At 42.7% G+C, this 21651-nt stretch overlaps 1 protein-coding gene across 1 annotated transcript; it reads right to left on the reverse strand.

Moving 5' to 3' along the window:
- Window positions 1–5143: 5143 nt before the first annotated feature.
- On the reverse strand, window positions 5144–8506 carry LOC137348792 (probable G-protein coupled receptor 139). Its single transcript, XM_068014037.1, has 2 exons — window positions 8437–8506; window positions 5144–6051 (listed from the first exon to the last, which is right to left on the reverse strand). The coding sequence occupies exons 1-2, from the start codon at window positions 8504–8506 to the stop codon at window positions 5144–5146; spliced, it is 978 nt and encodes a 325-aa protein (XP_067870138.1).
- Window positions 8507–21651: the final 13145 nt, after the last annotated feature.

A 21651-nucleotide genomic window follows, 5' to 3' on the forward strand; every position in this document is an offset into this window, starting at 1 on the left:
CCTTCTATGTGTCAAAACCTTCAAGGAGGAGAAGGTATGGAACCAGTGATTGTAGAACTGAACCCAGCCAGAGTCAGCACCTTCAGGAGAGGAGAGAGAGGTGAACCAGTGAGAGTAGAACTGGACCCACACAGATGCAGCACCTTTAGGAGAGGAAAGAGGGGAACCAGTGACTGTAGAGCTGAACCCAATCAGAGTAAGCATCTTCGGAACAGCAGAGAAAGGGGAACCAGTTCGTATAGAACTGAACAAAGCCAAGTCAGCAGCTTCGGGAGTGGAGAGAGAGGGGAGCCCGTGAGTGTCGAGCTGAATCCAGTGTTACAGACAGGTAACAAGGGTTGGAAGGGCTTACCTCTTTTCCCTCTCCTTGTTCGACCACAACGGTTTTAATTCCTTTTTAAAGTGTATGTACTGGCCAATTCAGCCGGTTTTTGATTACTTACTTGCTATGATCATAACAAGGAGCAATCGGACCAATCAGGTTTTCTTGAGGTTTGCACAGGAAGAGGTTAAGGTTATTGCACTTAAACCGAACTAATTAAAATCATAAACTATGAGCCAACTTTCACCCTCTCACACACGCACAAATTAGAGGTTTACACACACACACATATGTTACAGAATGGGGAAGGGTAGATTGGTCGAGTTAAAGTGCAGAGAGAGAGAGAGAGACGGATTGTTAGAAAAAAACATACAGGGTCTGGATTTATAAATCGAGACCCTGTATGTTTGTTTTTAAAGACAATCTTATCAAATCTTCCTGCCTCCATCAAACATTTGCGTACACACACCCTCAGATTTTTCTGATGCTGCATCCCCTTTAAATTTCTACCATTGGGGTGAGCAGTGTCTTTGATATTTTTTCTGACCAAAATGCACCACTTCACGCTGCTCTGCATTAAATTCTATCTGCCATGTGTGTGCTCATTTCGCCAGGCTGTCTTTTCCTCCTGAAAACTACTTTATTCTTTAAAATGTATTACATTTCTAAGTTTTCTGTATGTGTAAACTTCAAAATTATACCACCTGCATCTAAGCGCATAACCTATAAATATACATCAAAAGGTAGTATTCCTAATACCAACACCTTGGTGACAGCACTGTATGCTTCCCACTGTCAGAAAATAACATTCACCGCTAATCTCTGCTGCCGCTCTTCTGTCAGTTTTCTCTCAATATTGCCATCGCCTCATCAATGCCAGGGTCTTCAATATTGTCAACACATCACTTTATCATATACCATTTAAAGTCCATATAGATATAAATCTACATCAACCCTCTCCATTATTTCATTTAATTAATTAATTAATCAAGTTATTCTGAAATAATTTGTTTTCTGTAAATCCCTGTCAGTTGTCATTTATTAACTCATCTTGTTCCGATTAGAGTTAATTCTATCCCGGATGTTGCTGCCTAGAACATTATCTTCCATTGAGGTTAGGTTGACTACTCTGCATTGTTGGGTGTAGCCCTCTCCGCTTTTTTATTTGAACAGTGAAGAAACATTTTCATCCCTCCAGTGTTCACGTAGCACTGCTGCATCCATGGAAGATTGACAAATTGTGATCAGAGCCTCAGAAATTTCCACCCTTACTCCCTCCAGCAGCCCAGGCCCCATCCCATCAAGATGCGGTGATGTTTCTACATTGAGCACTGCCAAGCCATTTATCTACTTTTATCTTGTCCAATTGCACTGGCCGTCCTTCTTTAACGTGCCACTGACAGGGTTTCCCTCTTTTGTGAAGACGAATTCAAACTAATCATATATTGCTTAAATTTAATGTAAGCATTGAATTCACTTACATTACAAGTCAACGTGTTGTTGATAGCAATTTTGCGTCAATTATCTAATTGTCTGATATTATTAAAGAAATTGGGTTCCCACCAACCGATCTACCACTTCCAAGTGACTGCACCTTGATATACTGGGAAAGTTTCTGTGTTACCTTGATCCTGATAGCTGGGCTGCCAGAAGTACAATGAAAGAGGTTTTTTTTTGATTAGAGATACAGCACTGAAACAGGCCCTTCGGCCCACCGAGTCTGTGCCGAACATCAACCACCCATTTATACTAATCCTACACTAATCCCATATTCCTACCAAACATCCCCACCTGTCCCTATATTTCCCTACCACCTACCTACACTAGTGACAATTTATAATGGCCAATTTACCTACCAACCTGCAAGTCTTTTTGGCTTGTGGGAGGAGCACCCGGAGAAAACCCACGCAGACACAGGGAGAACTTGCAAACTCCACACAGGCAGTACCCGGAATCGAACCCGGGTCCCTGCAGCTGTGAGGCTGCGGTGCTAACCACTGCGCCACTGTGCCGCCCAGTAAATCATTAAAGTTCATTAAGAAAAATGTCCAGATGGATTCAACACCAAAAAGCATGCCTGCAGATGAGGAAGCAGAGAGCTGTAATTTCAGTTTACCGATGACACTATTAAGTGGAACATTAAATAATGTAAATAGATTCAATACCCAAAGGCAATACTAGAGTGCAAAAACGGCTTTGAGACAGCAATGAAAATTGAATGTCGCAAGAGAAGGAAACGTAGTTGTTTTCATTATATACAGAGAAAAACAATAAAGCTCTGGATGGAGTATGGTAACGCAGGCTGCAAAAAAATTCAAACAATTTCCCCCCTCACTTTTTACCAAGGAGGGGTCGGGTAATTGGTCCGGACATGGCAACTAAAGTGTCTTTCAGTCACATTACCACCAGTGCAGTTGACGGGCAGCTGTGGAAAGTGAAGCTGAATCTATCTCAGAGGACGAATGAGATGCATCCCAGGATCGATATGGAAATATGGGAGACAATAGAAGGGCATTGCTCATAAATCTGGAAGAAATTATTGAATACTGGAGAGATGTCGGTGGGAGGGTGAGGTTAAAGAGAAGAGCCCCGGTACATCAAGGTGCAGTCACCTGGAAGTGGTATATTGGTTGTTGGGAACCCAGTTTCTGTAATAATATCAGACAAGTAGAAGGCTCGAAAAGTGACCCTGGAATCTACAGACCAGTGAGTTACATGTGGATAAAGTTGTGGAAACCCTTATTAGAGATAAGATCATGCAGCATCTGGACAGAAATATAATCTTAAAATGTTATCAATGTGCATTCATGAAGGGAGAGATTTGCCAACCTAGTTCACTAGTCTTCTTTGAGTGTGTGACAGAGGAGCCTGAAAGGGTCAAGGTGGTGAATGTCATGCACTGGGATTTGTTTCGGCCTTTCATAAATTTCCTCTGGAAATAATGGGACTGAAAAGAAATAAAGCAGGAATCAGTCAAATACTTTAAAAGGGATTTGTAATTGTTTGATCGATTGAATTCAGAGGCTGGTGATATAGGGATTGTCATCAGCCTTGGATAATGTTGCCAGTAGATCCCACAGAGATCTGCTTTGAACCTCCTTAGTTTAATAGTTTTTAAAAATGATCAGGAATGAGGAGCCGCAAGACAACGACTATATTTGCAGGTGAACCAAAGTTGGTGCAGGTGGTAGACTGCAAAGCTGAAGAGGATAAGCAATGGGAGGATTAAACTACTTGGAAATTGTGCAGGCAAGCAATACATGACATTCATTATAGAGAATTGCAAAGTACGTCACATGGGGAGAAGAATTCAAAAAGTGTCTATCACTTAAATGAAAAGAAAGTAATTTGTATGGATAAGAAAAGAGATATGTGGTTTTTGCTTGACAATAAATTGAAGCTATTACAACAATGAGCACAACAAATTATATGCTGGGATGTATAAAAAGGATGATATTGTGCCGCGATAGTGAGGTAATCCTGCCAGTTTATAAATCATTGGTGTAATAACTTAGATTGCTGTGTATATTCTGGACACCACAGGATGTTGTATTGAACAAACATCGAAGGGAATAATCAGAATGATTAAGGGGATAGATTATATCAGATTGTGAGGAACAATTATGTCTATTGACCATGTTCTCATTGGAAAAGCAAAGGTCGAGGAGTGGTATGCTTTCTGTTTTCCAGATTCTAAAGCGATTAAATGATGTAAAGCTCAACAAGCTTTCCAAAAGAATAGAAACACAGATAACAGGTTACACTTGAAGGCAGTAAATTCAAAGCCAAACAGCTGAAACAATACTTCACTGAGTAGTGGATGTTAAGGGGCAGACTCCCTATGGCTAACGTGGAAAGATGTAATATTGATTCTTACCATGCAAAATGGTCAGAATTCATTCACAGGATGCCATTTTTTGCCAGAAATGTAAGACATTTTATGTAGCAAGTGTAGCATTGCTTGAGAGGAACACGTGACTTTGCAAATATGGCTCCGAAAGCTCTCCACTGGTGTCTTTCCCCGTCTTATGTCGAGGTCTGTTGTCGGCTGGTTTATAACGATTGCTGTCAAAAACGCTATTAACACTGTACCTTGGGACTACCAGGATGGTAGAAGGCAATTGACTGGAGGGCTTACACGATAGTGAAGAAAATATCCTCATTTAATTTGATAAGTTTCTTTTAATGATTTAGATGGTTATTGTTCTATCACGTTTTTAAAGAGAGCATTTTCGTTCGAATAATTTTACTTTGTTTGATGACACAGGAATGTTGCCCTAATTGGTCAATGAAAAGAGTAAACGGCGCTCTAGATTATGTTTTGTCTTTATCTTCAGCATTTCCTATGTTTATGGGCACAGAAGGTGCGGCTGCGAGGCAGTGCCCATGGGTTGGGTAAATATGCATGGGGCATTACATGATTCAATTTGAGTCTATCCTACCGTTAAGACTAAGGGTTCCCATCAGGGATGTTGAAGTCCCTTCCTTGAACAGTTATACTTGCTATCCAATAACAGATCAGAGGTCGGACTCTCAGTCTCCCGTATGAATGTAGCGATACTGCTGCGCCATTGGGACTGCAGGGAATACATTAATCTGGAGTCAGCATGGAGAAGAGAACTGGAAACCAAATAGGAACATGTTACAACATTGAATTGTCTGCTGATGCGGTATTGCTTTTGCATCCTCAAATTCACAAAATGGATAAGGGTCTCAAAGCGGGTGCCAATTTTCCTGGGAGGGGCGGCTGTGTGTGACATGCACAAGAACAGAAATGGATGGAATATAACGTGTAAATCGTGTTGTATTGAACTATTTTCATCATTTAAACAATTTAACAATTAGACACAGTGGATATTTCACTCCATTCTTTATCTCCTCTCTAAATTTTCTCTGGGTCCCTGCATAAATAAACGGATTGACACAGGAACTCAAAAGCTGAAGCATATATCCAATTTCCTGCAGAATAAAATTTGATTGGTTGAAATTGGAACCTGAAAAATAACTAAATTTCGCAATTCGGACATGAAGAAAATTTAAAAGAAGTAGAAAATATAACAGGATGAAACTGCCTGAGATACAGAAGAGTAAAACGATGGACTTTCTCCGCTTCTCCATCTCTGGGTCACTCCGAGTGTCTCCATTACTGTGGGCCCGGAGCCTCCTGCGAGCTCGACTGGCCACTAGAATGTGTCTGACAGTCAGAGCATTGAGCAGTAAAATCAGAATGAATGGGACACAAGGGGTTACAAGGTGGTGAATCCAGTCATATACAGCCCATAAAGGTGACGTATAGTATAATAGTTTTATGCTGCAGAACCAGGGTACATTGTTAATGATATACAAAGGTTCATATATAAAATACAGGCAGCTATTTTTTAAACAGCTCAATGTAGACACTATTCCTATAACTCGTGCCGCCGTTTTCTCGGTGCAGTATTTTATTTTCATTTTTTGGCCACAAATGGCCATAAATCGATCAAAAGTGAAAGCGACTGTTAACCAGACAGAACTGTCTATGATCACATAGTTCAAGACAGTACGAAGCCTACATACAGGTGTGATGGATAGGATACTGACTGGGAAATAAATACCAGCAATCCTGTTAAATATCACCACAGTGATAGTGACCAGGAGATCCGTGACTGCCATGGATACCAGGTAGTAAGTGATACATCTAGAGAGACCGCATCTTCCTCGGGACAGGATCGCAATCACTGCCAGGTTAGCTGTAATGGAGACAGAGAGAGTCAGAGAAAGAGGGACAGTGTATGTGTGTGAGCAAGTGAGAACAGGAAAATTAGTGGTCCGATTCCTAATAAACTCATGCGTTTTACAGAATTCTGTGTGAAATTCATGACTTTGATACCTGATCCTGAGTGGAAAACTATTGCTTAATCTCCGGGCACTTGCTTCTGTGTTTAAAATAATCCTCTGCATTAAAAGTCAGACAAGTCAATGACATCGGATGCAAACTAATGCAAATAAACATAATGGAAAACAAGAAGGCATCGGAAACTCATTGAAACAAAAATGGGAGCATCAAACAGACAAGAAAAATAACTTCAGTATCATATTCCAGAAGATATTTAAAAGGGTTCATTACGCAATAACGACAGGAAAAGTGGAAACTAACAGGAAAGTAGGAACCACTTTCATTTGCAAGGGATTATATCCTGCGAAAGACCTAAAGCATCCTCAGCTGATGAAGTACTGTAAAATAATTCATTGTTGGAAGATTCGACTCTCGACTTGTTCAGAAAGATCATCAAACTGAGAGAACCGACAGACAATTGATGTTTCCTGACTTTCCGGAGAGGAGGTTGTTGAAGACGCAGTCATAACTCAGATAGCTTCTTCTAGGAACTTTGGTGTCGAACCTCCAGAATGGGCAGGTTATGAGGTGTCATTTCAGGAACAGTCCCTCCTACAATGCAGCACTTCCTCAGTACGGCATTGCACTGTCATCATACATGATCAGCTTAGTCCTATTGTAGGTTCTGAAATTAAAACGTTTTGACTCAGTTGCGAGAGATGCCACAAGTTACACAAAACATGGAGAAAAAATTGAAGACGAGAACAGCTTGGGACATTGCCAGGGGTATGGTGCAGAAGGAACATTCGCACTCAGCAGTAGTTACTATACAACAGTCTGCAGCAACTAATGTGGAAGAGGACAGCCGGACTGAAATAGTGCGAGTTCGAGTCTGAGATCAAGTGCACTGCACTCTGTGACTTCAGGATAGTTACAAATTCATTCACAAAACGGCGTTTTGTTACATTGCTTATATTCGTGCTAACAACTCAATGTCGAATAAAGTTCCTTCAACGTATTCACTCGTTATTTTCAGTCAGGAATTACTTAATTGTTGAATAAGTTCAATCAGTGTGCCATTTGTCACAATCCGACATCTACTGTGACTGCATTAACACAATGCATCCCCACATAATAACAGTGTGATAATTCACCCACAGTAGCAGTGTCAATCACAGAATAGAACTACATTTGCACCGTGATAACAGTGTGATAATTCACCCACAGTGACAGTGTCAATCACAGAATAGAACTACATTTACACCGTGATAACAGTGTGATAATTCACCCACAGTAGCAGTGTCAATCACAGAATAGAACTACATTTACACCGTGATAACAGTGTGATAATTCACCCACAGTGACAGTGTCAATCACAGAATAGAACTACATTTACACCGTGATAACAGTGTGATAATTCACCCACAGTGACAGTGTCAATCACAGAATAGAACTACATTTACACCGTGATAACAGTGTGATAATTCACCCACAGTAGCAGTGTCAATCACAGAATAGAACTACATTTACACCGTGATAACAGTGTGATAATTCACCCACAGTGACAGTGTCAATCACAGAATAGAACTACATTTACACTGTGATAACAGTGTGATAATTCACCCCAGTAAGAGTGTCAATAACACAATGGAACTACATTTACAGCATAATAACAGTGTGACAATTCACTCACTGTGCGTGCCAATAACACAAAAGAACTGCATTTACAATGTGTTAATAGTGTGATAATTCACCCACAGTAACAGTGTGGACAGAGTAGACCTATCTTTACACCATGAAATGGCACAAGTAAAGTGGAGAAGTTATACAGTTAGAAGCACTAACTTACATTTTTAAACAGGAAAGATTACACCAGGTAATGGGAAATGGATACTGCTGAAGAGGTAAAATTATGCCATGAAAGTGCAAAGTGATACTGGAAAGGGGTAGAAATTTCGTTAATAATGTAAAGAAATTATGCCAGTAATGTAATGTGGAGAAATGACACTTCTAAAGAGGAGAAATTATATCATTAATGATGAGAAAATATATCAATGAATTAAAAGAAAATATACAGTTAAAATGGAGAATTAATACCATTAACTGGAAAAATAATGGAACTGTCGAAGGGGGAAAATACATCTATTGGAGGGAAGAAATCTTCCCGTTATTCCGGCAAAATATCCCATTAAAGGGGAGAAAGGATATCCAAGATGTGCAGAAGTGCTACTGTTAAATAACAGCAGGGAAAAAGCTAATCAGCGATTTCTGTAACTAATAACTAAGAACAATATTTTACCTGGAATGCCGATAGCTGCAAGGACGGGATAGGAAATTGCAAACACCAGACCTTTCAGTGATCCATGCATTTCTGTCAGATGTTTTGAGCACTCTATGAACTGCACTCAAAGATGGTCATAGATATACCTGATGTCAGACTCCAGGGAGATACTTAGATGTTTTTGATGTTTTACATTAATTACACTAATTGAAACAAATAGATTAGTGCAGCTGCTGCTGGACTCATGCTTTTAGTCATAGAGTCATCGAGCCATAGAGAGATACAGCACTGAAACAGGCCCTTCGGCCCACCGAGTCTGTACTGACCAACCACCCATTTATACTGATCCTACATTGATCCCATATTCCCTAACACATCCCCACCATTCACCTACCATCTACCTACACGAGGGGCAATTTACAATGGCCAATTTACATATCAACCTGCAAGTCTTTCTTCAAGCATCTATCTATTCTAATACCATTTTCCACCACTTGGCCCGTGTTCTTGTATGCCATGGCGTTTCAAGTGCTCATCTAAATTCCTCTTAAATGTCTTGAGGGTTCCTGCTTCTACCACCTCTATAGGCAGTGTGTTCCAGATTCCAAATACCTGATGAGCGATTTTCCCCCCTCAAATCCCCTTTAAACCTCCTGCTCCTTACCTTACATCTGCTCCCCCCTGTTTATTGATCCCTCTGCTAAGGGGGAAAAAAGATCTTCCTGTATAACCTCTCAATGACGGTCATAATTTTGGATACCTCAATCATGTCCCCCTCAGCCTTCTCTAATCTGAAAATCATTGAAAGTTTACGGCACAGAAAGAAGCCACTTCGCCCATCGTCTCTGTGCCAGCCGAAAAGCTTTCCATCCATTCTAATTCCATCTGCCAGCATTTGGTCCATAATCCTGTAGATTATGCACTTGAGATGCATATCCAGACATCTTTTGATGATTTGAAGATTTCTGTCTCAACTACTTTTTCGGGCATTGAGTTCAGACCCCCACCATCCTCTAGATGAGAGGAAAAAACCTTGTCCTCATCTTCCCTCTAACTTTTGTACCAAACAAGTTAAGTCTTTGACCCCCTAGTCACTGACCTCTGTACTAAGGTAAATTGGCCCTTCACCTACACTCTATCCAGGCGTCTCAAAATGTTATCCAATTCAATCAGATCACTCCTCAGCATTCCCTGTTCCACAGAGAGCAACCACAGCCTATCCAATCTTTCCTTATAGCAGCATTTTTACAGTCCCAGCAACATCCTCGTGAGTCTCCTCTGCCCCGTCTCTAGTGCAATTACATCTTTTTTGTAATGAGGTGACGAGAACTGCACACAGTACACTAATTGTGGCCAAACCAATGATAGACACATAGAGTCATAGAGTCAAAGAGTTGTACAGCAGAGAAACAGGCACTTCGGCCCACTGTGTCCATGCCGACCATAATGCCTATCTATACTAATCCCAGCTGCCTGCATTAATTCCATATCCCTCCATGCCTTTCTCATTCAAGTACCTGTCCAGATGCCTCTTAAATGTCGCTACTGTTCCTGCCTCCACCACCTCCTCAGGCAGCTCATTCCAGATACCCAGTATTCTTTGTGTGAAAATGTTACCCCTTTGATCCCCTTTAAACCTCCTCCCTCTCACCTTAAATCTATGCCCTCTAGTATTAGTCACCCCTACCATGGGAAACAGACTCTGGCTATCTACCCTATCTATGCCTCTCATAATTGTATGGAAAACAGACCCAGCCAAACCAATCTCCCGCTTTATCTCAAGCCCTTCAAACCAGGCAACATCCTTGTGAATGTTTTCTGCACCCTCTCTGGCTTAATCACATCTTTCCTGCAGTGCGGCGATCAGAACTGCACACAGTACTCCAAGTGTGGCCTAACCAACATGATGTACAACATCCCAACTCTTGTACTCAATGCCTCGGCCAATGAAGGCAAGCATGCCATACGCCTTCTTCACCACCTGTCTACCTGTACTGCCACTTTCAGGGAGCTATGTACTTGCACGTCAAGGTCTCTCTGCTCAAGAACACTCCCCAGGGCCCTGCCATTCACTGTATATGTCCTTCCCTGGTTTAACTTCCCAAAATGCATCACTTCACACTTGTCTGCGTTAAATTCCATTTGCCACTTGTCCAATTTCCCATTTGGTCTATATCATGTTGTAACCTTAGACAACCTTCTTCACAGTCCACTGTACCACCAATTTTGGTGTCATCTGCAAACGTACTAATCATGCCCTTACATTCACATCCAAGTCATTAATATATATGACGAACAACAGAGGGCCCAGCACCAATCCCTGCGGCACACCACTGGTCACCGGCCTCCAATCTGAAAAACTCCCCTCCACTACCACCCTCTGCCTCCTATCGGGCCGAGCCAATTTTGTACCCAATCTGCTAGCTCACCTTGGATCCCATGTGTTCTAACCTTCTGGACCAGCCTACCGTGCGGGACCTTGTCAAAGGCCTTGCTAAAGTCCATGTAGACAACGTCCATCGCCCTGCCTTCGTCAATCCTCTTGGTCACCTCCTCGAAAAACTCAATCAAAGCCATGCTGACTATCCCTAATCAGACCATGCCTTTCCAAATGCATTTCAATCCTGTCTCTCAGAATCGCTTCCAATAACATTCCCACCACTGATGTAAGGCTCACCAGCCTATAGTTCCCTGGCTTATCCCTGCTGCCCTTCTTAAATAAAGGCACAACATTAGCTATCCTCCAGTCTTCTGGTACCTCACCCATGGCTAACGATGATACAAAAATATCTGCCAGGGCCCAGCAATCTCCTCCCTTCTTTCCCATAGCATCCGAGGATATACCTGGTCAGTCCCTGGGGATTTATCCACCTTAATGCGCTTCAAAACCTCCAACACCTCCTCCTTTGTTATATTGATATGCTCCAGGATATCGGTGTTCCCTCCCTTGAACTCAGTTGCTTCCATAACCTTCTCCACGGTAAATATGGACTAGAAATATTCATTTAAGACCTCGCCCATTTCCCGTGGCTCCACACATAGATTGCCACACTGATCCGTAAGGGGACCTACTCTCTCCATAGCTACCCTTTTTCTCTAAATATACTTATAGAATCGTTTAAGATTCTCCTTTATCTTATCTGCCAGAGAAATTACATCGCCCCTTTTCAACCTCCTAATTTCCTTCTTAAGTGTAGTCCTCCATCCCCTATACTCCTCGAGGACTCGCTCGATCCCAGCTGACATGTGCCTCCTTCTTTGTCCTGACCAGACCCTCAATATCCCTCGTCAACCAACGTTCCCTAAACTTGCCAGCCTTTCCCTTCCATCTGCCAGCCCTGAACTCTTCCTATCTCACTTTTAAAAGCCTCCCACTTGCCAGACGTCCCTTTACCAGCCTCTCCCATTCAACTTTTGTGAGTTCCTGTCTGATGTCATCAAAATTAACCTTCCCCCAATTTAGGACTTCAACCTGAGGACCAGTCCTATCCTTTTCCATCACTATCTTGAAGCTAAAAAAGTTATGGTCACTCGTCCCAAAGTGCTCCCCCAATGACACAGCAACCACCTGCCCATCCTCATTTCCTAAGAGGAGGTCGAGTGTAGCCCCTTCTCTAGTAGGGCCATCCACATACTGCTTCAGAAAACTATCCTGGACACACTTTACAAATAATTCCCCATCTGATCCCTTCGCACCAAGGCAGTCCCAGTCAATGTTAGGGAAGTTAAAATCACCTACTATTATAACCCTATAATTCCTACACCTATCTGTGATTTCCCTACATATATGCTCCTCCACTTCCCTCTGACTATCTGGGGGCCTATAGTATAATCCCATCAAAGTGATCACCCCTTTCTTATTTCTAAGTTCTACCCATATGGCCTCGCTGGACATTCCCCCAGGGATATCCTCTCTAAGTACTTCCGTGATGTCCTCCTTCATCAATAGTGCAACTCCCCCTCCTCTCTCACTTCCACCTCTGTCACGCCGGAAGCATCAGTACCCCAGAACATTTAGCTGTCGGTCCTGCCCATCCCTCAACCATGTTTCTGTAATAGCAATAATATCACAATCTCAGGTACCAATCCATGCTCTGAGTTCATCTGCCTTACCTGTAAGGCTTCTTGCATTAAAGTAAATGCAGTTTAGCCTACCAGACCTTCCACACTCCCTGTCCTGCCCCTGCAATTTTGTTTTGATGGAATGGAACTTTTTTTTCAAAGGATCTGACTCGGCGATAAAGTGAAATACCCCGAGATTACAAAATCATCCTAGTTTCAGTGTGATACTGAAAGGTTTAATCGGTGGTTGCAATGGTGAAAGCGAACCTAGCATACGAGGAATCCCAGGTTTAAACCCTTTAATGCTGAGTTAAGTGCCCTCAGTACAGAGTAAAACTGACCAGAGATATTCTGATCGCTATTCAGTTCCAATCCGTGGGATTCTGGGGCATATGCACCTGACTCTAAATCCCCCTGAGACAGCGCATCCACTTCAACGCATCTGTCTGTATTCAGTGCGGACCACTCGGGGTCAGCACAGTATTTTCAGTCTGCATAGGTGCAATTGTGCACTTTTATGTTTTGATCAGTATTGATGGTCACGTTCAGTTCCGTTATATTCAGTAGAGATATGTCCCGTTGAACACATTTACATTTAGGGTGGACTGCTCGAGGTCGGCGAGGTGATATGCAGTGTGGAGAGGTCAAGTTCAGCATGGTCAAAATCAGTGTGCACAGGTTAAGTTAAGCACAGTTACTCTTGATGTTTATATATGTTTCTGTTTGTTTTATTTTATTTCATCCTCGCTTGTTCAGTATGCTTACCCACAGGTTTTTTTTTCATGTTTGTACTTGCGGCTGTTCAATTTTGATTTAGATTTTAGATTTAGAGATACAGCACTGAAATAGGCCCTTCGGCCCACCGAGTCTGTGCCGACCATTAACCACCCATTTATACTAATCCTACACTAATCCCATATTCCTACCACATCCACACCTGTCCCTATATTCCCCTACCACTTACCTATACTGGGGACAATTTATAATGGCCAATTTACCCATCAACCTGCAAGTCTTTGGCATGTGGGAGGAAACCGGAGCACCCAGAGGAAACCCACGCAGACACAGGGGGGACTTGCAAACTCCACACAAGCAGTACCCAGAATTGAACACAGGTCGCTGGAGCTGTGAGGTTGTGGTGCTAACCACTGCACTGCCCTATCAGTCCATCAACACCCTATCAGTACTAATGCTTTGTCTTTGAACACACCATTAACACATTTTTTGCCTTTGCTCCATGACCTCCTTGTCAGCTATTCTGTGCCCTTGTTCTATCTGCACCGTCTCCTTCGTTCTAAAAACAAGAAATGCTGGAAATACTCAGCAGGTCTAGCAGCATCTTCAGAAGAAGAGTCACTGACCTGAAACGTTAACTCTGTTTCTCTCTCCACAGATGCTGCCTGACCTGCTGAGCATTTCCAGCACTTCTTGCTTTTATTTCAGATTTCCAGTATTTTGCTTTTACTCTCGACGGTAACAGGTTCAGCCTGGTTACATTCTACATAAACAGCTCTAGTTGTGCACGCTAATTCTCGGTGTTGCAAAGTCCAATTCACCATGGTTACATTCAGTGTTGACTGATCAAATTCAGTATAGTTGTGTTCGGTCGAGACAGGTCCGATTAGCACGGTGACATTTAGTAAAGACTGGACTAGGTCTGCACTGCAATATTCAGTGTTGAGAGTTCCAGTTCAGCACACTCACATTCAGAGTGGACAGATCCAGTTCTGTATTGTTACTTTCGATGAGGGCAGCTTCAGTTCCGCCTGGTTCCATTGAATCTGGTGGCCCAATTCAGCACAGTTACTGCAAATATGATCTTGTTTCGGTCAGCGTGCAGATATCATCTTGTGTGCAGATGATTAGTTGAGCATGGTTACGGCCAGTGTGTGCACAGTTACTTTCAGTGTGACGGGATCCAGTGCATCTGGGATGCAATTCTTGCAGATACGTCCAGTTTCACATGGCTACATTTAGTGTGGACAACTCCAGTTTAGCATGCTTACATTTAGTGGGCACAGATCCAGTTAAGTGAGGTTGCATTTGGTGTGGATAGGCTTTGGGGAGTCGGGGGTGAGTTACTCAATGCAGAAATCCCAGCCTTTGACCTGCTCTTGTAGCCAGTTTATTTATATGACTGGTGCAGTTACGTATCGGCCATTAAATGTCAACCTTTGATACAAGATCCTTTTATTTCTGATGTCCAGCTCTGGCAAGGTCCATCCTAATTGCCTTTGATTAGCAGTATGCGATCATAGCGATTACAGAAACATGGCTTAAGGAAGGACAGGAATGGTAGCTTGACGTTCCTGGTTACAGGGTTTTCAGACGCGATAGAGAGGGGGATGAGAAAGGAAGAGGAGTGGCAATTTAAGTCAAAGAAACTATTGCAGCTATGAGGAGAGATGATATGTCGGAAGGTTCATCAAATGAGGCCATATGGATTGAGCTAATGAACAAAAAAGGGGCAATCACACTGCTGGGAGTGTCCTATAGACCCCAAAACAGGCAGAAGGGGATAGAAGAGCAGATATGAAAGCAAATCTCTGAGAAGTGCAAGAAAAATACGACCGTAATTGTAGGGGATTTTAACTACCCCTATAGTAACTGGGATAATTTCAGTTTGAAAGGAACTGAGGGAGCAGAATTCTTGAGGTGCATTCAGGAGAAATTTTTGGCCAGTATGTAGCAAGTCCAACAAGTGAGGGTGCATTTTAGACTTAGCTTTAGGAAATGAAAATGGGCAGGTGGAAGGAGTGGCAGTGGGAGAGAATTTTGGTGTTAGTGATCATAATTCAGTCAGTTGTAACACAATTATGGAAAAGGACAGAGATAGAGCAGGAGTTAGAATTATCAGTTGGGGCAAGGACAATTTTACTAAACTGAGGAGTGATTTAGCGAAAGTGGACTGGAAACAGCTACCTGAAGGTAAATCAGTGTCAGAGCAGTGAGAGGCATTCAAAGGGGAGATTCAAGGGGTTCAACGTAAATATGTTCCCACAAAGAAAAGGGGTGAGACGGCCAAATCTAGAGGACCTTGGATGTCAAGGAGCTTACGGGGTAAGATAAGGCAGAAAAGGAAAACTTATCCCCGACACCAAGAACTCAATACTACAGAAAGCCGAGAGCAGTCTAGAAAGTGGAGGGTGAAATCAAAAAGGAAATTAGGAAAGCAAAGAGAGGGCATGAAAGAATATTGGCAAGCAAAATCAAGGTAAACCCAAAGATGTTTTATCAAGACATTAAGAGTGAGAGGATAACTAAGGAGAGAGCAGATCCCATAAAAGACCAAAAAGGTAACCTACGTGTAGGAGTGGAAGATGTTGGTATTGTTCTTAATGAATACTTTGCCTCTGTCTTCACAAAAGAGGGGGACGATGCAGATATTGTAGTTAAGGAAGATGGATGTGAAGTATTGGATGCGATAAACAGAGGAAGAGAGGACGTATTAATGGGAATAGCATCCTTGACAGTTGATAAATCACCAGGGCCGCATGAAATGTACCCCAGGCTGTCAAAAGAAGAAACAGAGGAAATAGTGGAAGGCCTGACCATCATTTTCCAGTCCTCACTGTATACAGGTGTTGTGCCAGAGGATTGGAGAACTGCGAGTGTTGTACCTCAGTAGTGGGCAAAGTATTGGAATCTGTTCTGAGAGACAGGATAAACTGCCACTTAGAAAGGGATAGGTTAATCTAGGATAGACAGCATGGATTTATTTAGGAAATCTTGTTTGACCATTTGATCGATTTTTTTTGAAGAAGTAACAAGGAAGATAGATAAGGGTAGTGCAGTTGATGTGGTCTACATGGAGTTTAGCAAGGTTTTTGATAAGGTCTAACATGGCAGACTGATTTTTAAAAAAATCCAATGGGATCCAGGAAGATGCAGCAGGTGGATACAAAATTGGCTCAGTGGCAGGAAACAAAGGGTAATTGCTGATGGATGTTTTGTTTCGACTGGAGGGCTGCCTCCAGTGGAGTTCTGCAGGGCTCAGTCCTGGGTCTCCTGCTAATTGTGGTATATATTAACCATTTGGACTTCAGTGTAGGGGGCATGATCAAGAAGTTTGCAGATGACACAAAGATTAGCCGAATGGTTGATATCGAGGAGGATAGCTGTTGGCTGCAGGAAGATATTGATGGTTTGGTCAGATGGGCAGAAAAGTGTCAAATGGAATTCAACCTGGAGAAATGTGAGGTGATGCACTTGGGGAGGTCAAACCAGGAAAAGAAATACACGATGAATTGGAAAATTCTGAGAAGTACAGAGGAAGTGAGGGAGTGAATGTCCACAGATCCCTGAAGGTAGCAGGACAGGTAGATACGGTGGTTAAGAAGGCATGTGAAATCCGCTCCTTTATTAACCAAGGTATAGAATATAAGAGCAAGGAGGTTATGCTGGAACTGTATAACTCATTGGTTAGGCCACAACTTGAGTACACTGTGCAGGTCTGGTCACCTCATTACAGAAAGGATGTAATTGTACTAGAGAGGAGATTTACGAAGATGTTGCCAGGACTGGAAAAATGTAGTTATGAGGAAAGATTGGATAGGCTGGGATTGTTCTGATCGGAACAGGCTGAGGGGAGATCTGATAAGGAAGAACTTTTTCACCCAGAGGTTGGTGGGGACTGGAACTCACTGCCTGAAAGGGTAGTTGGGGCAGAAACTCTCAACTCATTCAAAAGGAGTCTGGACATGCACCTCAAGTGCCGTAACCTGCAGGGCTATGGACCAATTGCTGGAAGGTGGGATTAGAATAGGTGAATCATTTTTCGGCCCGCAGAGACACGATGGGCCACGTGGCCTCTTTCTGTGCCTTATACTGTCTGTGATTCTATAATTCCAAGTGTAAAAATGGGGAGAAAATGAGTTAACCTGCAGAAGCTTAATGCTGCATTCCTGCTGGTCTGGTGGTACCGATTCGGCGCTTTCACCGCTGTGGCCTGGGTTTGATTCCTGGCAATGGAATGAACACTTCTTGCTGCAGTATGAACATTCACAATCATGACTTATTTGCTGAAGAAAAGCAGAAAATGCTTAGCACCTCTGTCAGTATCTGTGGAGTAAGAAACACAATTGAACCTCCATGCTGGTGATTATTCATCAGAGCTGGAGAAGACAGAGTTGTAACTTGTCAAAAACAATGACAGAAGCAAAGGTGGGGGAGTGAAAGAAAATGAGTGAAGGGCTGTGACATGTTGCTAGACAGTGACATGTTGACTGACGGTTTGGTGGTGGTGTAGTGACATTGTCCCTGGATTAATGCCTCAGCAACCCCAGGTGTTGCTCTGCGGACGTGGGTTTGAATCCCACCAGCTAAAAGTGGAATTTCATTTCACTTCACGAATCTCTAAATCTAATGGCCATGAAACAAGCCGTTGTCATTTGTCGTAAAGTCCCAGCTAGTTCATAATCTTTCTTCAGGGAAGGAAATCGACTGGTCTAGCCTGCATCATGACACCAGACCCACAGCAATGCGGTTGACTCCTTATGGCCGAGCAAGCCACTTAGTTGTATCAAACTGCAGCAAAGTCAATAAGGAATCAAACTGGATGGACCAGCTGGCGGCAATGAGAAAGACAAAACCCAGCCCTATCGACCCTGCAAAATCCTCCCTACGAACATTTGGGGCTTATGCCAAAGTGGGAGAGCTGCCCCACCGACGAGTCAAGCAGCAGCCTGACATAATCATGCTCATGGTGTCAAATGTTGCAGACGCTGCCAACACCATCCCCAGCCATGTCCTGTCCCACGGGAGGGAAGACCCACCAGAGGTGGTGGCACAGTGGTATACAGATGGGAGGGAGTTGCCCTGTGAGTCCTCAACATCGGCTCCAGACCCCAATGAATTTTCATGGCATCAAGTCAAATATGAGCAAGGAAACATCCTGCTGATTACTATCTCCCGCCCCTCAGCTGATGAATTGGTATTATTCCATGTTGAACACCACTTGGAGGAAGCAATGAGGATGGCAATGGCGTGGAATGTACCCAGGGCGATGGACTTCAATGTTCATCACCAAGAGTGGTTCGGAAGCACCATAACTGGCCGAGCCCTGAAGGACATAGGTGCTAGATTAGGTCTGTGGCAGAAAGTGAGGGAACAATATACTTGTCCTCACCAATCTGCCTGTCGCAGATGCATCTGTCCATGATAGGAGTGACCACCACACAGTCTTTATGGAGATGCGGTCCCGTCTTCACATTGAGGATACCTTCCATCGTATGATATGGCACTACCACCGAGCTAAATGGGATAGAATTCGAACAGATCTGGCAACTCAAAGCTGGGCATCAACGACCACTGTGGGACATCATCAGAAGAAGAATTGTACTCAAGCACAATCTGTAACCCCATGGCCCAGTATGTCCCCCATCACCATCACCATCAAGACGGGGACGAACACTGGTTCAATGAAGATTGCAGGAGAATATGCCAGGAGTAGCAACAGGCATACCACAAAATGAGGTGTCAACCTGCTGAAGTGATAGCCCAGGACTAGTTGCATAGCATGCAGTGTAAGCAACGTGCGCAATCCCATAACAACGGATCAGATCTAATATTTGCAGTCCTGCCATATCCAATTGTGAATGGTGGTGGACAATTAAACAACTAACTGGAGGAGGTGTTTCCACAAAGATCCCCATCCTCAATGATGGGGGACCCCAGCACATCAGTGTGAAAGATAAAACTGAAGCATTTTCAACAGTCTTCAGCCAGAAGTGCCGAGTGGATGATCCGTCACGGCCTCTTCCTGAAGTCCCCAAAATCACAGATGCCAGTTTTCAGCCAATTCGATTCACTCCCTGTGATATCAATAAATTACTGAAGGCACTGGATATTGCAAAGAATATGGGCCCTGACAACATTCCAGCAATAGTCCTGAAAACTAGTGGTTCAGAACTTGCCACGCCTCAATCAAGCTCTTCCAAGTAAACAACGTTTTTTAACCATAAGGTACCTGTTTGCAAGAAACACAGTGGGATTGGGCGGGTGGGGGTAGGTGAAGCAGGCTTGTTGTGTGCTGACCTCAAGAGCTCGTTGCTTAACGACAGGCCACGATTTATGGCTATTGGGACTTCATGCTGTACAGTTTCTGTTTCATTTTTAAACTGTTAAAAAGCCAGTGTGTGATTGGCTAGACAGAAAGACGTTTACCAGCAGGAGAAGGCAGCTAACACCTCTCTCTCTCTTTGAAGAATCCCTACTCCTGAAAGGTAAAATGCTGAATGTTTGTAGAAATCTTGCATCTTTAAAGGGACGTTTGTATCAAATGCATAAGAGGACTGACACCTGTTGCTGCACACCTGATGGAAAACCTATGTGACGCCTGCTGCAGTTCAATTTCCTTGGACGCCTAACAGACTGTTCATCAACCTCGCCTGGAAAGACTCCGAGCAGCATCCAACTATTGGACTCTGGGACACCTCAAACCAAAGGGCTTCCTTCTATATATTTTCAGTAAAGTTTTATTTCCCCTTTTATTCCTTTGAAAGAACTGTAAACAAAAATCCCTTATTTCCCAGTTAACTGGTTTGTGGATGAATGTGCATGTGTGTGAGGGCGAGGATAAATAATAAGGAGCTTTAATATTTCGATACGAGTATATTTTTACTCCATTATTGGTTAAGACTTGGTTGTAATAAATGGATAATGTTGTTGTTATTAAAGAGACGTGGTTGGTGTCCTTTAGTCTGGGGACAAGTAGAGTATATAATTCACTATTATGGAACGTGGGAAAACCTGTTGATGTGCTGAGACCTGTGGCGAAGTGGGACTGAATTAACAGTGCACTCCTCCCACCTTGGGCATAACACTGTGCATCGCTATTTCTCAACATCCTTTATAGCTCTGCCTGTCTAACACTTAACGATCATATCAAACAGAAAGAAAAAGCATGTAATCATGATGGGTGGCAAGTCAGAAGATTGGACAGAATACAAAAAAACAGTAAAGATTGACTAAAATATTAATAAGGAGAGGAAAATTAGAGTACAAGAAAAAGGTAGCTTGAAATATAAAAACAAATAGTAAGAGTTTCTATTGATAGTTAAAAAAAAGAGTTAACAAAGTGAGTGTTGGTAATCTAGAAAGTGAGTCTGTGGAATCAATAATGGAATATAAGGAGATGGCAGAAGAACTGAACAGATATTTTGCATTAGTCTTCACGATAGAGGATACAAGTAACATCCCAGTATTAGATGTAAGTCAGGAAATGGAAGGGAGGGAGGAACTCAAGATAATTACAATCACCAGGGAAGTGGTTCTGAGTAAATTGTTGGAGCTGCGGGCTGACAAATCCCCTGGTCCTGATAAATTTCATCCTGGGGTCTCTTCAAGGAAATGTCTCATGAGATAGTTGATGCATTGGTTTTAATGTTCCAAAAGTCCCTAGATTCAGGAAAGGTTCCATTAGACTGGAAAATAGCCAATGTAATTCCTTTATTCAAAAAGGGAGGGAGGCAGAAAGCAGGAAATTGCAGGCCAGTTAGCTTAACATCTGTCTTGGGGGAAAGGTTAGATGCTGTTGTTAAAGACCGCATAGCAGGGTACTTAGAAAAGTTCTCGGTAATCCGGCAGAGTGAACATGGTTTCGTGAAAGGGGAGTCATGTTTAACCAATTATATGGAGCTCTTTGAGGAAGTAACATGTGCTGTGGATAAAGGGGAACTAGGAGATGTACTTCATTTAGAGTTTCATAAGGCATTTGACAAGGTGCCACATCAAAGGTTATTGCAGAAAATAAAAGCTCATGGTGTAGGGGGTAACATATTGGCATGGATTGAAGATTGGTTAGCTAACAGGAAACAGAGAGTCGGCATAAATGGGTCATTTTCTGGTTGTCAAAATCTAACGAGTGGTGTGTGATGGGAATCTGTGCTGGGGCCTCAACTTTTTGAAATTTATATAAATGACTTGGATGAAGGAAGCAAAGGTATGGTTGCTAAATTTGCTGATGACACAAGGATATGTAGGAAAGTGGATTGTGAAGAGGACATAAGGAGGCTACAAAGGGATATAGATAGGTTAAGTGAGTTGGCAAAGATCTGGCAAATGGAGTATAATGTGGGAAAATGGCAAATTGTCCATTTTGGCAGGAAGAATAAAAAATAAGCATATTACATAAATGGTGAGAGATTGTAGAGCTCTGAGATGCAGAGGGAT

This window comes from Heterodontus francisci, chromosome 34 (genome assembly GCF_036365525.1).
Source record: "Heterodontus francisci isolate sHetFra1 chromosome 34, sHetFra1.hap1, whole genome shotgun sequence".
NCBI lineage: Eukaryota > Metazoa > Chordata > Chondrichthyes > Heterodontiformes > Heterodontidae > Heterodontus > Heterodontus francisci.